The sequence below is a fragment of the Canis lupus genome, chromosome 14, assembly GCF_048164855.1.
Source record: "Canis lupus baileyi chromosome 14, mCanLup2.hap1, whole genome shotgun sequence".
NCBI lineage: Eukaryota > Metazoa > Chordata > Mammalia > Carnivora > Canidae > Canis > Canis lupus.
In genome coordinates, this window is record NC_132851.1 from 62,465,774 (window position 1) to 62,488,114 (window position 22,341).

Sequence of the window (22,341 nt, forward strand, 5' to 3'; positions counted from 1 at the left end):
GCTCAGCGGGTGATCGGAGATGAGTGATTAAACTTTAGTGTCTTTGCCTATAGCTGAGATAATGCCTTAGGTCACTTCACAGGTATAGAAACTAACTGGCCTTTGTGTGTGAAGTGCTTTATTATTTTCTAAGGATTACATTATAAAATGTTATGGGGCATTAAATAGTGACTTGACCAACCATCTGCTTGGTCTTATATGAAGTCACTGAATTATACTTTGTAAAGTTGTAGGTGTTGTGAATCTGCTCTATACTGAGAGGCATCCCAGTTAGCAGGTTAATATACTGGTGAAATATTCCCTAATAATGTGTTAAAGAGCAAGATGTTAAAATATGGAAAAAAAGTTCCCATGACTAAAGATGTTTTGGAAGCCCTGGGCTAAATCATAAACAATTTTTTTTTTTACTACTATAGGACATCTCACAGCTTATAAAATACTCATTTACTAATATACTAGAGTATCTTTTGACACTGTGCTAACCAGTGAAGATATCAAAATTATTAGTTATCTTTAGTCTGATCTTTCCTCTGAGCCTGAGTCTTATAAATACAACTGCCTACCTAACATATCCATTTGAATGTCTGGTATCTCAAGTTAACATGTCTAAAACTCATCTCCCCAAACCTGTCTCAATAAATGACCCATCTTCTACCTACTTGAGACAAAAAAAAAAACCATAGGAATCCTCCTTGATTCTTCACCATTCTCCATAAATCATGAAATCCAAAAGTGAATCTTGTTGGTTCTACCTCCAAATATTGAAATCTTTCTTCTTTCTATTCCCACCTTGAGAGTAGGGTCTTTCTTGTTCAAAGTTACATCTCAGGGCTTAAAACAGTGCTACTTACAATATAGATGGTGGTCCGAATATGTTCTTTGGAAGACAGAATGCAAGAGTGGATAAATGGATGAAAGAAACTGACTTATTGAGGTGATGAGAAGCATTATTTTTTAATAATAAAGATTATTTTTAAAAAATGGAACTGTAATTCACACACCATAAAACTCATCCTTTAAACTATACAATTTAGTGGATTTTTGTATACTAATAAAGTTGTACAGCCATCGCAACTATCTAATCCCAGAACATTTTCGTCATACCCCAGAAAAAAACATGTATCATTAGTAGTCACTCTTATATTTCTTCCTCTCCAGCCCCTATTTTCTGTCTCTGTAGATTTATCTATTCTGGACATTTCATATAAATGAAGTCATACAGGGACACCTGGGTGGCTCAGTGGTTTAGCATCTGCCTTTGGCTCAGGGCATGATCCCGGGGTCCTGGGATCGTGTCCCACATTGGGCTCATGACAGGGAGCCTGCTTCATCCTCTTCCTATGCCTCTGCCTCTCTCTCTCTGTGTCTAATAAATAAATAAATAAAATCTTAAATAATTAATGGAGCCATACAATATATGATACAAAATATGATATTTTGTGTCTGGGTTCTTTTCACTAGCATAGTATTTTCAGGATTCACTCTTGTTATAGGAGGTATCACTGGGCATTTTCTAGGCTAGGTTTTCTAGGCTTCTCTGTCACTGTATCTCATCAACATTTTTTTAAATCTATTTTTTTTATTGAAGTATAAATGATATATAATATCCTCCTAGTTTCAGGTATATTCTCATCAGCTTTTTTTTTTTTTTTTCTTCTCATCAGCTTTTTAATCTTACCAGAATTCCTCAATTTCTGGTCTGCTGTTAGCTTTCTTTCTTTCTAGCAATGTTAAGGATTTTTACTCTCTAACATTAATGATAGCAATAGTACCACTCATACTAGTCACTTAGAAAGACTGTTAGGCATGGGGCACCTGGGTGACTCAGTCAGTCAGTTGAATGTGTCAGTTGGTTTTGGCTCAGGTCATGACCTGGGAGGTCCTGGAATCAGCCCTGTGTAGGGCTCCAGTGCTGCTCACGGAGCCTGCTTGAGATTCTCTCTCTCCCTCTGCCCCTCCCCCTGCTTGTGTGCATGCCCTGTCTTGCTCTCCAAAATAAATAAATGAATCTTTAAAAAAAAAAGAATGTTAGGGTTAGGCAGAAATGTAATTATTTATGTTTGTTCACATTGTTAACTTTCTTGAATGAAGATTGTCTTTTAGCCTATAGCTTTATTTTTAGAACATGCTCTACTTGATTTTGGTAATTTCTTTTTTTTTTTTTTTTCTTTTTTTTAATTTTTATTTATTTACTTATGATAGAGAGAGAGAGAGAGAGAGGCAGAGACACAGGCAGAGGGAGAAGCAGGCTCCATGCATCGGGAGCCTGATATGGGATTCGATCCCGGGTCTCCAGGATCACGCCCTGGGCCAAAGGCAGGCGCCAAACCGCTGCGCCACCCAGGGATCCCTGATTTTGGTAATTTCTAACATTTTTTTTGCTGGTACATATCTGTCTTTCTGAAAGCATTGGTATGTTTGGCAACCTTTAGGAGAAATTGCTATCTGGCAGGGTTTTATTTTCCCTTTTTTTTTTTTTTTTTTTTAAGATTTTATTTATTCACGAGAGACATAAACAGAGGCAGAGACACAGGCAGAGGGAGGAGCAGGCTCCACGCAGGGAGCCCGATGTGGGACTCGATCCAGGGACTCCAGGACCATGCCCTAGGCCGAAGGCAGACGCTAAACCGCTAAACCGCTGAGCCACTCAGGGATCCCCTTATTTTTCCTTAATGGGAGTTCTAAGTATTCATATAAATTAGAATAAGTATGAGGAGGAAATGGAATTAAGTAGTTTGAAGATTGTTTTAAAAATGTGCCTAAGTGATAACTCTCTCAGTGTGAATTAGTTTTGTGTTCCATAAGTGGCTTGATTAAACTGTGCTGATTTAGGAAGAAAGTTGTTTGAAATAATTGGATAGAAGATAATGGAAGCATCATGTAGTCTTGGGTAGCAGGTACAAGAATGGACTTTAAAGATTTAAATCCCAGACTTAAATTCTGGCTCATTACACTCTTATAATCTTGAGCCAATTACATAAGTACCTTAAGCCTCAGTTTTGTTATCCATAAAATAAAATAATAGCCTTACATAATAGAATTAAGAAGATTAAATGAGATATTGCATGTAAAATACTTCTGAGCACAAAACCTGCAGTAAATGCTAGTTGATATTAATCATCATCATTGCTATCCAGATGTAGGAGTTCTTAGCCTGAAGTTCACTGGAACTGTCAATTAACAGGTATTTATCAAGTACCTGATCTTTAGTATTGGATTAGACCTATGGAAGGAGCTACTGATACAAATAACAGATTGGTACCTAGGGGTGGAGCAAAGAGAATTAATATTAGTATAGTTTTTACCACAGAGTTCAGTAGTAAGGTAGAATATTATTATTCCCATTTTATAGATGAGGAAACTGAGGCTTCGTAATGCTAATAACTTGTCCAAGATAATTGACATTCTCCAGTGTCAAAATATACAGATACCTATTTTCTAACCTTTACCAGTGCCCCTGTTTTGAGTTCTCTATATATCTCCTCCCTGCCCCAATTCCTTTAGCCTTAAGATTCTCCTGTCCAAATTTGAAAGTATCAACCTCATTCATAGTTCGATTGGACAAAAAAGTTAAAAATTAAGGGTAATGATAGATGTGACAGTGTTGAGATGGTAGGAAATAATGGTTTGTGGGAACTAACCTAGGTGTCACTATGGGGGCTAATCTATTCTTTAGGTTCTCAAAGAGGAAATAAATAATGCCGTTCAAATTTACAAAAGGTAGATCAAATTGGAAGACTAGTTATAAGGGAGATTTTTTCTTTTTTTAAAGATTTTATTTATTCATGAGAGAGGCAGATCCCAGGGTCTTGGGATCAAGCTCCAATCAGATTCCTTGCTCATGGGGAGCCTGCTTCTCCCTCTGCCCCTCCTCTCTGCTCATCCTCTCTGTCTCTCTCAAATAAACAAATAAATAGAATCTTAAAAATATACATATATTATACTATATTATACACTTATATGAGGAAGTCCTAGTCATTCTTTTTTTTTTTTTTTTTTTAAGATTTTATTTATTCATTCATGAGAGACACAGAGAGGCAGAGACATAGGCAGAGAGGGGAGAAGCAGGGGCTCCATCTCAGGACTCTAGGATCATAACCTGAGCCAAAGGTAGACGCTCAACCACTGAGCCACCCAGGTAGCCAGTCATTCTGGGTACCTAATCATTCTTAAAAAGAATAAGTTAGATCTATTTCTATCTTAATATACAGCCATCTCCTGGATATATTAAGTGAAAAATACATACGAGTATACTATAGCATGCAACAATTGTGTAAAAACAAAACAGGCCCAAGCATTCTTATGCTTATTTAGACATAGAAATGTATCTCTCTGGAAGGATACACAAGATATTTCTCCTGAGATTCTCCTGATACACAGATTTCTTCTGGAAACAGATGATGGGGTGGGAGGACAACATACTTTTTGTTATTGAAAATGTTTGTGGGGCAGCCTGGATGGCTCAGCGGTTTAGCGCCGCCTTTAGCCCAGAGCATGATCCTGGAGACCTGAGATCAAGTCCCGCGTCGGGTTCCCTGAATGCAGCCTGCTTCTCCCTCTGCCTGTGTCTCTGCCTCTCTCTATCTCTCTCTGTGTGTATCTCATGAATAAATAAATAAAATCTTAAAAAAAAAAAGAAAATGTTTGTGAATATTTGCATCAAATGTCTTAAAATGCCTTGTGAGATATATGCATTTGGCCTTACATTGTTATTATAAGAATTTGTACTTGTTGATGAGGACTTTTGTGTATATGCTTTCATATTTGTTCTTTTCAACTTGAGGACTCTGTCAGTTGGTCTTTTGACCTAGGAATGGGGGGCAATATTGATCACCTCTTCCAGGGTAGGGTGGATACTGGTAAAAGTTTCAGGTAGCAGTTGAAAAAGCTGAATATGGTCTTTAAAAAGAATATTTTAAACATATATGTTGAAATGGTTATTCTGCCTGAATAAAGCAGAAGGGTCAGAGAGAAAGAAAATTAAAGGGCTTAGGAACATTTTGGAAGTTGAATGTATGTGAAAAGAAACAGAGAAGGGAGTCCACAATTTGCAAGGAACTAAAATCATTTTATAAACATTATCTCATCTCTTAAATTGTACCCTTTTGTAAAAAGTTATTTTCCAGGCTTTCAAAAAACAAAATAAAGTGAATAGATGATAATTTGTGGTTTCCTAAGTAACATAAGAAAATAGCAAAATGAGAAATAGAACCTTTTTTTTTTTAATTTCCAGTCTAGCTTCACAATTAGGATTAGATCACCTGAGCCTTGATATAGCAAAAGCACCAAAAAAACCCAAAGTGTAATTTTTAAAACTTCTTTGTGGTGTTTAAAGCATCATCTGGTTAAACTGAAGAAGAGTTTCTGCACTCTAGTATTGGTCCTGGGCCTGTGTCTAATGTTTGACATTTGGATTTGATCTGAGATCACTGGAAAACCACTGAGTGGTTTTAAGCAGAGTAGTAATGTCTGATTGGGGCTTTTACCTTGTTAAGTAAAAATACTGGCAGGGAGAGGAGGCAGTGTTAGAGTTGAGGAACCTCAGTTTACTCCAACTGAACACCTGAGGAGAGACTTCGGTGTAAAGGAGAATGCCATTGCCTTAGAATGAAAAATACTTGTAATTTGAATTGGATATTTGGGTTGACTGGTAGATTCTCTCAGGAATCCTCAGTACTTTTTGAAAGCGCATCAGATGACTATAATATGTAAGCAGCATTGAGAAGTACCCTTTATCTTGGGGAAAACAGGAGAGATCACGGGGGTAAGCTTGGGAGAAGAGGGTAGTAAGTGAAAAGCTGTGGAGAGCTTGGAGAATATTAACTATTTTCATGTGTTCTTTTTGGAATTCCCCTTTCATATTCATAAGTTCACATGTCTGAATGTTTTGGTGATATGGATTTAGTAACATTAAACTTTACAGACTTTCCACTTACCCAGCCTTGTCTAATTCATTCTTTCTTAACTGTTCCTTTTTATATGAAGAGAAGAGGGAAGTGTTGAGAAGGGATGACTGGGATATAATACAGTTGATAAGAATTTGATAGCATTAGCAGAAGAATCCACCTCTTAAAAACTCTTAAGACCTTTTCTAAGACTAGTTTCATTTGATCCATTTAAAAAATGCACGTAAAAAAATAAAAAATGCACGTATGTATCCACACAAATTCAGAAATTTGAGTAAGTCAACCTTATTAATGTCTAGCTATTTATCTGCATCTGTGGAATTCTTGATTAAGATTGCTGATGCTTCCTATAATTGAACAGAACATGTAACTTCTCTTTCTCAGTCTAGGATTTTTGTGTTTTATTGACATAAAACTGTATCTTTAATGAAGTAAATAAATTATTTGTAGTAGGATGAGAGACTTAAAATAGAGGTGAAAAGGAATGAAATGACCAAAAACAATCACAGAAGTACTTTTTGTTTTTATTGATTACAACCTATAATCCTGAGTCATTAATTTTATTTTTTATTTATTTATTTTTAAATTTTTATTTATTTATGATAGTCACACAGAGAGAGAGAGAGAGAGAGAGAGAGAGAGAGGCAGAGACACAGGCAGAGGGAGAAGCGGGCTCCATGCAGGGAGCCCCACATGGGACTCGATCCCTGATCTCTGGGATCATGCCCTGGACCAAAGGTGGCGCTAAACTGCTGAGCCACTGGGGCTGCCCCCGAGTCATTAATTTATTGTGAAAAACTGGATTAATTATAGCTAGAAATTATTTTTCTCTTTAGGAGTTGCCTTAGGGAATGTAAAGAAGGTTTGTAGAAGTTTTGGGTATCAAAATTGTGGCTCTAACAGTTATTTTGCTGGGATTTAATGCAGCCAGTACAGTTTAGGTCTATTTATTTGTAGACTTTAGGATCACCTCAATGTTATTTTATTCAGTAGTACAATAGAGTATATTTTGTTGAAAGTCATGCCTTAAATACTGAGGTTCTTTTTTTTCCTCTTCTATTTATAGTGGTAGCCGCTCCTCTAAAACGTTTAAACCAAAGAAGAACATTCCAGAGGGTTCTCACCAATATGAGCTCTTAAAGCATGCAGAAGCTACACTTGGTAGTGGCAATCTCCGGATGGCTGTCATGCTTCCTGAAGGGGAAGATCTAAATGAATGGGTTGCAGTGAACAGTAAGTAGCCTGTGTCTCAGTAGACTTTACATTAGGTTAGTAGCCTCATTGTAGGTGAGTGTTGGGTTGTTGTCTGTTCAGGGATCTAGTTAGCAACCTAATGTCACAGTATAGTGATACTTCAATCCACTTTAGCCTTTATTTTATTTGTGAATATGGAATTTTATGACATCTTTATCTCCCCTTATAATACAAAGCATAGATTTACCATCTTCAGTGGAAAAAAAATAACAGCAGCAATTAATATTTACGGAACACTAATTCTATGTCTATTATCCTTTCTATATGGATTATTTTTATTTCATCTTTATAGCCTCGTGATGTAGTTACTATTATTATTTCAGTTTAATATAGATAAGGTGAGACAGAAAGATTAGTTATTTGCCTAGGTCATACAGCTATCAAATAATAGAACCTGGGCTTAAATATATTTTAGAATTTTAGAGACTACACTTCTTTTTTAAGTTTTAATTTTAATTCCAGTTAACATACAGCGTTGTATTAGTTTCAAGTATACAGTATAGTGATTCAGCACTCCATATATCACTTGTTGCTTATCATGACAAGTAGAATCTACATTTTAGCCACTATACTAAATTGCCTCTTTTAGTAGCATACTCAGTTATTTGTCTGTATTATGCTTTTTTTTTTAAGGCAGTTTGATAGTGATCTTATGAAATTAGTAAAATACATTTATGAGATACTCTTGTATTTTCGGGCAGACTTTTAAAAAAATTTTAAATCCAGTGTAGTTAACATACAGTGTTATATTAGTTTCAGATGTACAATAGAGTGTTCCACTAATTCTGTACATTACCCACTGATCATCAGGATAAGTGTACTCTTAATGCCCTTCACCTGTTCCATCCTCCACCACTGCTTCCTCTTTGGCAACCACTGGTTTGTTATCTATAGTTTAAGAGTCTGTTTCTTGGTTTGTCTCTTTTCTTTGATTTCAGTTCTTAAATTCCATATATGAGTGAAACCATATGGTATTTGTCTGTCTTTGGCTTATTTCACTTAACATTATACTCTGTAGATACGTCCATGTTGCAGGTAGTAAGATTTCATTCTTTTTTGTGGCTGAGTAGTATCTCATTATATATATAATGAAATACATGTACACACACCATGTCTTCTTCATCCATTCATTTTTGAATGGACACTTGGGTTGCTTCCTTATTTTGGCTTTTGTAAATAATGCAGCAATAAACATAGGGGTGCATATATCTTTTCAAATTAGTATTTCTGTATACTTTGGGTAAATATTCAGTAGTGGAATTACTGGACCATATGGTAATTCTATTTTTAGTTTTTTGAGGAGCCTCCTTACTGTCTTCCAGTGGCTATGTCAGTTTGCCTTCCCACCAGCAGTGCATGAGGGTTCCTTTTCTCCACATCCTCGCCAACAGCTGTTGTTTCTTGTTGATTTTAGCCATTTTGACAGGTATGAGATGATTATTGTAGTTTTGATTTGTCTTTCCCTGGTGATAAGTGATGATGAACATCTTTTCACGTGTCTGTTGTCCATCTATATGTCTTTGTAGAAATGTCTGTTCATGTGTTTTGCCCAATTTTTAATTGGATTATTTATATTTTGGATGTTGAATTTTTTAGTTCTTTATATATTTTGGATACAAATCCTTTATCAGATATGGCATTTGCAAATATGTTCTCCCATTCAGTAGTTGCCTATTAGTTTGTTGATGGTTTTCTTTGCTGTGTAGAAGCTGTTTCTTTTGTTGTAGTTCCATTAGTTTATTTATTTATTTTTTTTATTTCACTTGCCTCAGGAGACATATTTAGAAAAATGTGGCTCTCCTCTAAGTCAGAGACATTACTGCCTGTGCTGTCTTCTAGGATTTTTATGGTTTCATGTCTTATATTTAGGTCTTTAATCCATTTTGAGTTTCTTTTGTTTTTGGTGTAAGAAAGTGGTTCAGTTTCATTCTTTTGCACGCAGCTGACTAGTTTTCCCAGTACCATTTGTTGAAAAGACTATCTTTTTCCCGTTGCATATCCTTTCCTGCTTCATCAGAGATTAATTGACCATATAATTGTGTAGTTATTTCTGGGTTTCCTCTTCTGTTCTATGGATCCATGCGTCTATTTTGGTGCAAGTACCATAGTGTTTTGATTACTACAGCTTTGTAATACACCTTAAAGTCTGGAAGTGTGATATGTCCAGCTTTGCTTTTCTTTTTTAAGATAACTTTGGCTATTCAGGATCTTTTGTGGTTCCATACAGATTTTTGGATTGTTTGTTCTAGTTCTCTGGTATTTTGATCACATTAAATCTCTAAATTGATCTGAGGTAGCATAGACATGTTAACAATATTTATTCTTCCAATCCATATCCTTCCAAGACATTCCTGTTACTTTATGTCATCTTTAATTTCTTTCATCAATTTTATAGTTTTCAGAGTATAGGTTTTTCACCTCTTTGGTTAGGTTTATTCCTAGGCATGTTATTATTTTTGGTGCAATGATAAGTGAGATTGTTTTCTTTTTTTCACGTGAGCAGGATGGGGCAGGAGAGGAGGAGAAAGAATCTTAAGCAGGCTCCATGCCCAGGGCAGAGCCTGGTGTGGTGCTCGATCTCACCACTGTGAGATTATGACCTGAGCTTAAATCAAGAGTCAGATGCTTAATTGACTTGAGCCCCCCAGGTGCCCCAGTGGGATTGTGTTCTTAATTTCTCTTGGAAGAAAGCATATTCATTCATAGTCAATATAAATGAATGTTGAAAACAAAAATATTAGGATTGTTATTACTATCCCAAGATTATTATTACTGATAAGTAAATTTAATAAGATTGCTAGTGGAGTCAATATAAAAATTATAAATAGCATCAAAAATATAAAAAACCTAGGAGTAAATCCAGTGAAACATAGAAAGCTCTACTTTACAATTAGTCCTTTTTGTATTCTTCTTAAGAAATATATTTGTGGGGGCGCCTGGGTGGCTCAGTTAAGCCTCTGCCTTCAGCTCAGGTCATGATCCCAGGGTCCTGGAATCAGCCCTGCATCAGACTCCCTGCTTCCCTCTGCTTCTGCCTCTCCCTCTACTGTTCCTCCTGCTCATGTTTGTACTATGTCTCTCACTCTCAAATAAATAAGATCTTTTTTTTTTTTTAGTTTTTATTTATTTATGATAGAGAGCGAGAGAGAGAGAGGCCAGAGACATAGGCAGAGGGAGAAGCAGGCTCCATGCATCGGGAGCCCGACGTGGGATTCGATCCCGGGTCTCCAGGATCGCGCCCTGGGCCAAAGGCAGGCGCCAAACCGCTGCGCCACCCAGGGATCCCAATAAATAAGATCTTTAAAAAAAAAAAAAAAAAAAATATATATATATATATATATATATATTTCTGGAGGTGGGTTGGGGGAGGGGTGAAATAAGCAAAGAGGATTAAGAGTACATCTTATGTGATAAGCACTGAATAATGTTTAAAATTATTGAATCACTGTATTGTACACCTGAAACTAATATGCTTCTGTGATTGCTGTTTATTCTAAACTCACCTGTTTCTGGTCTCCATTCTGTTCCATTGGTCTACTAAGACCACAGTGTTTTCTTCATTGTGCTTTATAAATTTTAATGTTCATCTTGTTCTTTTAGAATATGTTGGATATTCTTAGCTTTGTATTTCAAATACATTTTAACTTTTTTGATGGCTATGGAATGGCATCCCACTATCACTGAAATGTGTAATTCCATGATTGCCAATGTCTTTTCATGTGCTTTTGACCATTTGGAAACTTCTTTTGTTAAGTGCTGGTTCAAAACTGTCTCACAGGGCAGCCCGGGTGGCTCAGCGGTTTAGCGCCATCTTCAGCCCAGGGCCTGATCCTGGAGACCCGGGATTGAGTCCCACGTCGGGCGCCCTGCATGGAGCCTGCTTCTCCCTCTGCCTGTGTCTCTGACTCTCTCTCTCTCTCTGTCTCTTTCTCTCAGGAATAAATAAATTAAAGAAAAAAAAAACTGTCTCACATTTTTCTACTATGTTGTCTTTTTCTTTTTGATCCATAGGAATTCTTTATATATATTCTGAATACAAAAAAATTTTTTTTGAGAGAAAGCATATGAGCGAGGGTGTGTATGTGGAGGTGGAGGGAGGGAGAGAAAGAGAGAGAATTTTTTTTTTTTTTTTTTAAGATTTTATTTATTCATGACAAGACAGAGAAAGAGAGGCAGAAAGAGAGGCAGAGACACAGGCAGAGGGAGAGGGAGCGAAGCAGGCTCCATGCAGGGAGCCCGACGTGGTACTTGATCCCGGGTTTCCAGGATCACACCCCAAGCCAAAGGCAGCGCCAAATCGCTGGGCCATCGGTGCTGCCCGAGAGACAGAGAAAGAGAGAGAGAATCTTAAGCAGACTCCACATTGATGTGGGGTTCCATCTTACAACTCTGAGATCATGACCTGAACTGAAATCAAGAATTGGCTGCTTAACTGACTGAACCACCCAGGTGCCCCCAAATTTTTGTTGGTTATATGTGTTGCAAAGGATTTCTCCCACGCTGTGCTTTTTTTTTTTTTTAACCCTCTTAAGGGAGTCACTTAATAAACAGAGCCCCTAATTTCAGAGTAGCCAAATATTGTAATTCCTGTGTATACTTTTCATCTCTTCTTTGTAGAAGAAAGAACACTGATAAATCTAGGATTCTGCTTGAGTAAAATTAAAATTTAATTTTTTACTCATAACTGATATTTTACTTTGCAGCTGTGGATTTCTTCAATCAGATTAATATGCTTTATGGAACAATCACAGATTTCTGTACAGAGGAAAGTTGTCCAGTGATGTCAGCTGGCCCAAAGTAAGACACGGTTCATGATTAATTCTCGTTTTTTCTTAAAAATTCTTAGATAAGAAGTTTCTGACCATATAATTTCTCTACTTAGGATCTCCGTCAGTGGTTCACTAATGACTGATATATTAAAGTCCAGATTTCTTAGCCCAAGCTTTATTGCCCTCCTAGTATAAGTTTGCTTATGAATCTCCTCTGGTCAATCCAAACTAGATTACTGGAAATGCTTATTTCCTCCATTATTTACACTCTGAAAACCTGCACATTCCATTATTCTCTTGGATACTTTTCTTTTCTTCCCATCTCCCTCCAATCATTTTTTGGTAATATTTCAAGAAATCTTACCCATCTGCACGGCCCACATCAAATGTTTCCTTGTTTATGAAACTTTTTGATTTTTTCAGACTAAATTTGGTCTATTTAGCTTCTTTGTCATTGTGATTACACTTCTTTGTTATAGTACTACTATTTACACGTGTCTTATTTAACTTATTAGATTCCTTCTTCATTTAAATCCCCTTTGATGTAAGAACAGTGCCTGCCACCTAGTTAGCACTTGGTAAATGTTTGCTTGGATCAATAAATTTTTGAAACTGGATTTTATTATTTTTATGGCTGATAATAACAATGACTGGTGCAATTTATTTAGTGTTCACCTAAAATGTTAAGCCTTTCATGCATTTCATCTTTTATTTCATATAGCAACCTTATGAGGTAAGAAAAGAAATGGAGACTGAGAAAGTTAAGTAACATGTCCAAGGACCTATTATTATCTGTAAGTAGGCAGAACCAGTATTGAAATCCATGTCTCTTTGATTGTAGTGCCACTACTCTTACTTGCTACATACAATAATAACAAAATATTATTTTATTATAAGAAATATTAATTGATACTTATAAGACATAAAGACAGGGAAGTTTTAATTTTTTAGTGCTTTTTTATAAAGTATATCCTATACCCCCATTACATTCAAGATAGAAATATCAAACCAAAACAACACTGCCCAAACTTACTCATGCTTAGGAGTGTTATCATTATAAGTTGTGACCTTAGTTTGCTAATCAATTATTGTAGAATACTTTTGGTGACTTATAAATTGGAGTGTCAGAGTCAGATTGCTAACTACCCAGGAGATGCAGTTTTAGTACTTCATAGTCCTACTTTACTTTTTTTTTTTTTTTTAAACCAATTCACCTATTGAGCAAAGTATTACCTAGTTGGAGTTGTCTGCCTTGTCTTTCAAATTAATTCCAAACGAGTTTAGATGTTTCTTGGAATCCAGTTCTTTTAAAGAGGCCTGAAAGTTTGCCATCATCAAAGATGTTGAAAAGAATATGATTTGAATATTTCTTAAGGTAATTTGTCTGAAAGAACTTATTTTCAGACTATTTCAAACTTTGAAACTTATAATAATTTTAAGTGTACAGAAAAGTTGCCAGAGAGCACAAGGAACTCCCATATCTCTTTCACAACAGATTGCCCAGTTATTAACATTTTACTGTATTTGCTTTGTCACCTACTCTGTGTGTATACTCCTTAACAGTATTTTTTTCTGAACCTTTTGAGCAAATTGTAGACAGTAAGGCCTCTTTACCCCTTCATATTCAACCATGGATTTCCCAAAAGCAAGGGTACTCTTCTACATAACCAGTATACAAAACCCTCCAAGTCACTCCTTCCAGTCCACAGACCCCATTCACATTTCATTACTGCTTCAACAGTATCTTAGTTTTCCCTTTTTGGTCCAGGATCCAGGATCCTATCTAGGAATATGTATTGCATTTATTTGACTTACGTCTTCAGGTACCTTCAGTTTGAAATAATTCCTCAATCTTTTTCTGGTATTGCCCTTTATATAGAAAAGAGTTAACAAAGCAGACCTCTTGAAAGGCCTATATTCAAAACTGATCCATGGATAGCAACTGGGAACTTGGTTTTCAGAAGAGTTCCCACCTTCCTAACTGTTAAGACTGGCTCATAGTGCTTAAACTCTTTGTACAGACAGTATAGTTAATGCTTTCCTTCTGGGAATCTAGAATTTTATTAGGTGCCTGCACCCAGAAGATGCCTACTTGACCATCCTCAATAAATATAACCTGGACATTGAGTCTCTGATGAGCTTACTAGCTAGACATTATTTAACATGTGTTACCATAACTGAGTCTTGGAGGAATTTAAGTGTGGCCCTGTGACTCCACTGGGAAAAGACTCTTGGAAACTTGTGCTTGATTTTCTCTGAATTTTGCTTCATTTGTTTTTTCTTTTTGCTGATTTTGGTTTGTGTTCTTTCACTATAATAAATCATAGCTCTGAGTACAACTGTGTGCTGAGTTGTGTGAGACCTCTTAGCAGATCATCATACCTGGGGGTGATCTTGGGAACCCCTGCAGAGTCTAGTCTGTCTGCTGTTTCCTTATGACCACATTTAGGCTATGCATTCTTGACAGGACACCATAATTTTTTTCTCAGTGAATCATATCAAGGGGCATATAATGTCAGCCATCGCATCATTGGTGATGCTAACCCTGATTACTTTATCATCTTAGCATCTGCAAGGTTTCTTTATTTCAAATTTGTCATTCCCCACCCCTTTGAAATTGACTAGTATTTTATTGTGAGGTTTTCTGATATTATACCAATATCCTGTTCCTGTGAACTAGGGAGGATTACTGCCACTTAGAATACTGCTGTGATCACTTTCCCCACAGAAACCTTAACTAAATGGCTAGTTAGGAAGAATATACATAATTCTTCAAAGTGACAGATGCAGGCTCTCGATACTACAAAAACAAAAAATGATCTTTTCTTCTTTCATCCTTTTATTCTTTCTTTCCTTCCCTTCTTCCCTCCTCTCCTACTTACCCTCCCTCCCTTCCTTCCTTTTTTTATTTTGAGAATCTTAAGTTTTGTCCATTATTAGGGCTGACAAGATGCAGTGGTCATTGTGCTTTGCTGTTGTTAGCAGATGATGCTTGGGATTTACCAAGGAGAGGCATTTGTTAGTAGCTTAGTATAGGCTCTGTGCAGGGTGTTATTAAGTGATGGCTCAGAGGATTTTGTCAGTTATTTTTTGTTATTATTAACCAAGAAATGATGAATATTTTGCCGTTCATACCATGATGACAGAAATACATTTCGAAGAGAATGATCTGTCAAAATGGAATAAAAAAATCAATATGGGTAAAATAGAGTTACAGGATGAAGTCACTTAAGTAGAAACATGAAAAAAGAAAAAAAAAGGATCAGGAAATCATAGTTCTAGACTGTAGAAGTATAAGCAGTATGTAGTTTTATTTCTCAAAAAACACTAGCATATTCAAAGTATGTTTTAAAAAGCTTCAGAATATTGGAAATGATTTTTAGGTCAACTGTGTCTGCTTTTGATTTCTGCATTTAAAAATGAATATGTAATACCTTATCACTAACAAAATGAAAAATATGATTGGGATGGAAGGCAAAAATGTTAAGATTTCTTAATATGTGGGAGAAAACATGGATGAATCCCTGTCTTTAAGTGAAGAATAATGATGCTAAAAGTTCCACCATTTGTGGTCTCTGTCTCCTAGAACGAGAACAAACTTAAGTCTCCCTCAGGATTTTAGCCTTAATTTAGGAAGAATCTCTTGACTGTGAGAGTGATTAAACAGTGGAACAGAATGCCAAATGTTGGGGAATCTCCTTTTGGAGACCTTCAAAGTAGACTTGACAGTCAGTCCTGTTGCCCAGGGTTGGCAGTAAGACGTGCTGTTAGAATGTTTTTTCAGGTGTATTGTGTTTAGGTTTATTGTTTAGGTGTAAGAATGGAAAGCTTCCTTATTTAACCGATTTCAAGATAATTTTCATCATTTAAAGTACTCTGTATTTTTTCCGTTATATTTTCTTTCACCTTTTTTGTTAGACTCACTGACCTATCATTTTGTCAGTTCAGACTGCAACAAGGTTAGAACAACAAAATTGATTCAAAGTGGTAGAAGTAATCTTTTGGAAACTAAAAAACAAAATGGTAGTTTTAGAGATTTTTATGCTTTGGAGTTTCAGCTGTGTGCTTATTTCTTTTTTTTTTTTTAAGATTTTATTTATTTATTCACGAGAGACAGAGAGAGAGAGAGAGGCAGAGACACAGAGACATAGGCAGAGGGAGAAGCAGGCTCCATTCAGGGAGCCTGATGTGGGACTCAATCCCAGGTCTCCAGGATCACACCCTGGGCTGAAGGCGGCTCTAAACCGCTGAGCCACCAGGGCTGCCTGCTTATTTCTTATCTTAAAAATCAAGTTGTTTTTGTGTGTGGGTGTGGGGTGTGTATAAGTCTATTACCATTTTTGTTAAACTGTTAGCTACTCATTTACAAGCCTCTCTCCAGTCTGTTTTCCTGTATGATACAATATGGAAAGTATCTTTCATTTTAGTGTCCATTGATCAAGAACAGTATTCTTTGATAAAGTATTTTTCATGTGGTAGGTGTACATTAAATGTTTATATCAAAGGATAGTGTTCTGTTAATACCCAAATCCTATAGGTATCTTTATTTGGGTTGCCATCTTTTTTTCTTCTTCTTCTTTCTTCTTTCTTCTTCTTTCTTCTTCTTCTTTCTTCTTCTTCCTTCTTCTTCTTCTTCCTTCTTCTTCTACTTCCTTCTTCTTCTTCTTCCTTCTTCTTCTTCCTTCTTCTTCTTCCTTCTTCTTCTTCTTCTTCTTCTTCTTCCTTCTTCTTCTTCTTCTTCCTTCTTCTTCTTCCTTCTTCTTCTTTATTCTTCTCTCTCCTTCCTTCCTTCCTTCCTCCTTCCTTCCTTCCTTCTTCTTTCCTTTTTTTTTTTTTTAAGATTTTCTGTTTTTATTCATGAGAGACATAGAGAGAGGCAGAGACATAGGCAGAGGGAGAAGCAGGCTCCTCACAGGGAGCCTGATGTAGAACTCGATCCCAGGATACCGGGATCACGACACAAGCCAAAGGCAGATGCTCAACCACTTGAGCCACCCAGGTGCCCTGCCATTTTTCTTTAAAGACATTATTTAACTCTTCAACCAAATGTACTCAGATATTGACTCATTCTCCTCTTCATACATCTTACTTTGGAGCTTCCATATTAATTCTCTCTCCTTAATCCAAAATTTAAAGTCTCAAATTAAAAGAATTGTATTGCATAAGGAGATATGTTTTTTGAAGGAGAAAAACAACCATAAAGGTTAAAGAAGGTTATCAGAGAAGCAAAGTAGGAAGTTAGCTAGATTTTCTACTATGGCAATGTATGATTCTAAAATATAAATAGAGTATCTAAAGAAAAGCTTACAAAAAAATGAGTTTGATGGGATCTGCTTAGTTTGGATCATGATAAATGCAAAATAGTCCAGTAACAGTTTAAAAACTCTAAATTTAAATGCCAAATATCTTTATTTAGAGGAGCAGACTGTTTGTTTGTTTGTTTATTTATTTATTTATTAGGAGCAGATTGTTTAAAACGTGTGTCCTGTGTACATTCATAATATACATACATATATAATTAAAAAATACACATTTTTATAAGTATATACTGATATTTTATGTTCCTATTATCTTTCCAATACAGATATGAGTATCATTGGGCAGATGGAACAAACATAAAGAAGCCTATTAAGTGCTCTGCACCAAAGTATATTGATTACCTGATGACTTGGGTTCAGGACCAGTTGGATGATGAGACATTATTTCCATCAAAAATTGGTATAATTGTTTTGTGTAATTGGAATCCATTATTTATCTAGTTTTATATATTTCTAGAGCTTATTGGCTCTCTAGACTACTATAGGTATCAAAATATTTTTAATTGTTTACATTTAAAATTATTTTATCTCTTTCATACCAGAGTTTATCATGAATATTAAGTTAAACCTCCCTGTAATTTTAAATGAGAATATCAGTGTATCTTGGATAATAACAAAATTTGGCCTGTGTTATAGAAAAAAGAGACTGTATACCGGATAGGCAGCCAGTATCATCTGTCACGGTCATATCCATTTCTTGTTTAGGGAACAAGCTTATATTACTTATTTCCAGTTTTACAGTGTATTTGTGGCAAAGAGGGAGTTTGAGTTTATAATGATAGTGTGAATCTTATACACTGTGAAATCAAGCTAGGTGAGAAGAAACAAGATTTGAGAGGTTAGCCTGTTACCTGCTTTGAGTGACTTTTGCTTTTTTTATATTTACTCTTAAGGAAATTATATTTGTTTTCAAGTAGAAATTATTCACATCTAGATAATTCATATGGTTTTACTCTCTAAAACTTATAACGTGTTTTCTGAGAAAATTAAGAATTTGTTCTTCTATCAACAGACAACTTTTTTAGTATATTTTATGCTTTTAGAGTTTGGAAGAAGGGTGTGGTAGAGGAGACAGCAATGTAAATAGTTGCTGTTATTATGGATTGTTTTAAACACATTTATTGAATGTCTTAACTACTTTGGAGCCTTTGTAATAAGAGGCTGTTTTTTAGGACTGCCTTACTTATATACCTCATAATCATTTTGGTTAAGTGCCCTCTCCTTTTATCTCCCATAATATATTTTGTGACTTTTTATTTTGACTGAATTTCAGGCTTTTAGAAAATTTACAAGAATTATGCAAAGAATCCCTGTTCTCCCCCCCACCCCGTTCTGCACTCCCCACAACTTCATGTTTTCTTTTTCCTGAACTGTTTGAGAGTAAGTTGCATGCATGATGTCCCTTTATCCAAATATGCTTTAGTGTGCATTTTCCTAAGCATGATGTCTCTTTATCCAAATATGCTTCAGTGTGCATTTTCTTAGGAAATCACAGTATAACTATCAAAATCAGGAATTTAACAATGATACAAGAGTATTATTTAATTTGTAGATCTTATTCAGATTTTTCAAAATTTCCCAATAATATCCTTCATAGCAAAAGAAAATCTCTGACATTTGTTTGTCATGTTACTGTAACTTTTTAAAATATGGAATATGTGTACTTCATTCTTTTTTGGTCCTTGATGACACTGACCTTTTCAAAGAATATAAGCATCTATTTTATATAGTGTCCTTTCATCTTGGTTTGTCTTGTGTTTCCTTGTGATCTCTCTCTATATATATTTTAAGATTTTTTTAAAAGTAATCTCTACACCCAACATATGGCTTGAACTTAAAACCCCTAGTCATGTGGTCTGCTGACGGAACCAGCCAAGTGCCCTGGTACCTATAATATTTTTAAATGAATGGTAGGCAATGTGATGACACTGAATCCAGTAGTATTAGGATTTGGCTTGTGTATTACCAATTTGGTTCATTTAGCCAGTGTAACAAAGGACATGGAATTTTTCATTTTTCTAGTCTGTAATTGTTTAATTGCTATAAAAGTGCTCTTATTCATAAAACAATGAGCCTCATTGAGAGGAACTGCAGCTAATTTCAGAATAAATGTAGACCTGGAGTTGTAATGAAATAATTTCCATCAAGAAAATATAAAAACATATTGCAAGCTTTGTTTTTTTTTTTTTTTTTTTTTTTTTTTTTAAATTTTTATTTATTTATGATAGTCACACAGAGAGAGAGAGAGAGGGGGGCAGAGACATAGGCCGAGGGAGAAGCAGGCTCCATGCACCGGGAGCCCGACATGGGATTCAATCCCGGGTCTCCAGGATCGTGCCCTGGGCCAAAGGCAGGCGCCAAACCGCTGCGCCACCCAGGGATCCCATATTGCAAGCTTTGTAAACAAAACTGAACATGGTTAGGTTAGTACATTGTACTTAACGAATATTTATATTGAGACTTGATGTTAAGAAATCTGAGGGTGTAATTGTGAGTTTTAGCTTCATTACCATCTTAGGCATAAATCTATTTCACGTTTTGAAGTGGCAGGTATATAAGAGACTTAAGGGGCTTATTCCATGGAACTTTTGAGGTTTATTTTCATTCATGATATGTTGAGAACTTCTGAAAAGTACAGTGGGTATTTGGTAATAATTCACAAATACTTTTGAGCTTCGTCTTGTTACTTTATATTGCCTTTTGTTGATAAACTCATACTACCTTGTTCTTGTCTCTTGTTAATAGAGAGGGTTATTTATCTATTTATTAGGTGTCCCATTCCCGAAGAATTTCATGTCTGTGGCAAAAACTATCCTCAAACGCCTCTTTAGGGTTTATGCTCACATTTATCATCAGCATTTCGACCCTGTGATCCAGCTTCAGGAGGAAGCACATCTCAATACATCTTTCAAGCACTTTATTTTTTTTGTCCAGGTAAGTTGAATTAGGAGGCCTTTTTTACTCAGTAAAACCAGTTATCTACAGAGTTCCAGGGTGAGTCTCGCATCTATACTCTTAGGATAAAATTTGCCGTATCTCTCTAGCCTTTATCTTCGTATGCTTGCCATGATGATAAGGCCTTTTGTTTCTGATTCCATTCATCTCCAAGTTGGTGGCATGCCAGTCTGAAATGGATCTGAGAGGTGTCTTGCCTTGAATTTGCTTCAGTTAACAGGCTGTAATGGAGGGGGCTGAGTTAGGAATCTGGCTCGTTTAGCAGGCCTGTAGATAAACTTGGTCTCTTTAGCATTCCTCCTAATCGCCTTAACCCTCAATACCTGCCTACTCTAGATGTTTTTTTGTTTTTGTTTTTTTCAGCAAATTCTGTCCTGGAAATGGGCTTTGAATATAACACCTTTCCCCCCTCCTTTTAAAAACCATATTCTGAATAATTTTTAAGTTAGGTACTACTCATACCTGAAGAACAAAGATGTTCCAAAGAGTGTTGCTATTCCAGAGGTCCATTAGTCTTTTTTCTGACTCCAGTTGACCTCTTCTTCCTTCTCCCTTTAGTTCTCAAAGGTGTAGACTAAGAGGAGTTGGATATTTGCATTCTGCTATGATAATTAGATCATTAGTAGGCAGGATTGAAAGAGGTGGAAATGGTTAAGCTGATCAGCTTTTTTTTTTTTTTTTTTGGTGGAGGTTGAGAGAGTAGATGGTAGGCAGAAGTCCAAGTCTTGAATCTGTGTTTTTTATTTATTTTTTATTAAATATATTATTTATTTGAAGGACGGTGAGCCAGAGAGAGAGAACCCAATCAGGGTTCTCCCTCTGGGAGGGTCAGAGGGAGAAGGAGAAGCAGACTCCCTGCTGAGCACAGAGCCTGTCATGGGGCTCAGTCCCAGGACCCTGAGATCATGACCTGAGCTGAAGTCAGATGCCCAAAAACTGAGCCACCCAGGCGCCCCTATATGATCTTCTTTTAGAGTGTAATGTTCTCTCTCAACTGCTACCAAATAGTAGGGGATTGATAAATACAGCATTTGCCACATCTGAGCCTATTTACATCTCAAGATACTGTGACTTTCTTAAAGGTAGGTCCATTAGTTATACAATGACCCTTTGACTGAGTAAGAGGCGCTCTGACCTGGGCCTCACTGTTAATAGAACCCTATTCTGGCCCTTCTCCAGCTGTACTCCCCACAGTGTAAGGGACCCATAGGGCAAAGAACATACCTCCCAGATCCCACTGGTCTGTGCTTAGGTACCTGACACTTCAGAATTTCCTTTTCACATGGTCCCAGTTGTATTTTCAGCATGTTCACGGATCTTACCCTTGGGTCCATTCTTTCAAGGGAAGGTGATATCTCTGATAGGTGGTACCTCTAGATCTAAGGGGTAGTCAGATGGCAGCTGTTTGTGAGAGTATGACCATGGCCTATATAAGCCTAGGTAAACAGATGGCAGCTGTTTGTGAGAGTATGACCATGGCCTAGGTGTCACAATCCTATAGGCTGAGGCCCCGTTTTATGCAGGGTGGAGCTGGGGGTTGGAAGATCAGGGACATTTGCTGAGGGTCAAGGACAGACTCTCCTCATGTTACTACTTTCCAGTGCAGAATCCTGAGGAATTTTGAGAGTTCTAAATTTGAATTTGCTTTCCTGGTCACTATGAAGGCATATTTGTCAAGGCAGGAGAATAGAATATGTTTTATTTAACAATGTATTAGCTTAATGTATAAAATTTAATAGTCATGTGATATATATTAATTTGTGTTCTTAGTCCAGATCCCACAAACCTTAGGGGGTAGGTTTGCTCTTAAATGCTCCCTAATGCTTCCCCTCAGGTTGGCATATGATCATGCTAATAAATGAATGAAATGGGAACTCAGAATGTCCCACCAGGACAGAAGATCAGAAGATCAGAAGTATGGATGGTTGATGTTTATTAGCCTTACAATTTTATTTATTTATTTATTTATTTAATTTATTTATGATAGTCACACAGAGAGAGAGAGAGAGAGAGAGGGAGAGAGAGGGAGAAGCAGGCTCCATGCACCAGGAGCCTGATGTGGGACTCGATCCTGGGTCTCCAGGACCGCACCCTGGGCCAAAGGCAGGCGCTAAACCACTGTGCCACTCAGGGATCCCC

The 22,341-nt window shown here is 36.5% G+C and overlaps 1 protein-coding gene and 1 long non-coding RNA gene across 7 annotated transcripts in view; one reads left to right on the forward strand and one right to left on the reverse strand.

Annotated features, from left to right (window-relative positions):
• The window catches only part of MOB1B (MOB kinase activator 1B), a 58,543-nt gene that overhangs the window by 27,603 nt on the left and 8,599 nt on the right, over nucleotides 1-22,341 (forward strand). For all 4 annotated transcript variants that reach the window (XM_072775336.1, XM_072775338.1, XM_072775335.1 and 1 more), the window contains exons 2-5: nucleotides 6,973-7,139; nucleotides 11,864-11,957; nucleotides 17,514-17,647; nucleotides 20,018-20,181. In XM_072775336.1, the coding sequence (XP_072631437.1) occupies nucleotides 6,973-7,139; nucleotides 11,864-11,957; nucleotides 17,514-17,647; nucleotides 20,018-20,181 (559 nt within the window). The remainder of the gene's footprint in view (nucleotides 1-6,972; nucleotides 7,140-11,863; nucleotides 11,958-17,513; nucleotides 17,648-20,017; nucleotides 20,182-22,341) is intronic.
• On the reverse strand, nucleotides 19,671-21,626 carry LOC140604191 (uncharacterized). 3 transcript variants are annotated; one of them, XR_012007214.1, is made up of 3 exons: nucleotides 21,427-21,626; nucleotides 20,665-20,804; nucleotides 19,671-20,423 (listed from the first exon to the last, which is right to left on the reverse strand). It is a non-coding gene; the product is annotated as an uncharacterized lncRNA (long non-coding RNA). The 3 variants fall into 3 exon arrangements; XR_012007212.1 differs by having other exon boundaries at nucleotides 19,675-20,423; nucleotides 20,665-20,801; nucleotides 21,427-21,625; XR_012007213.1 differs by having other exon boundaries at nucleotides 19,677-20,423; nucleotides 20,665-20,801; nucleotides 21,459-21,625.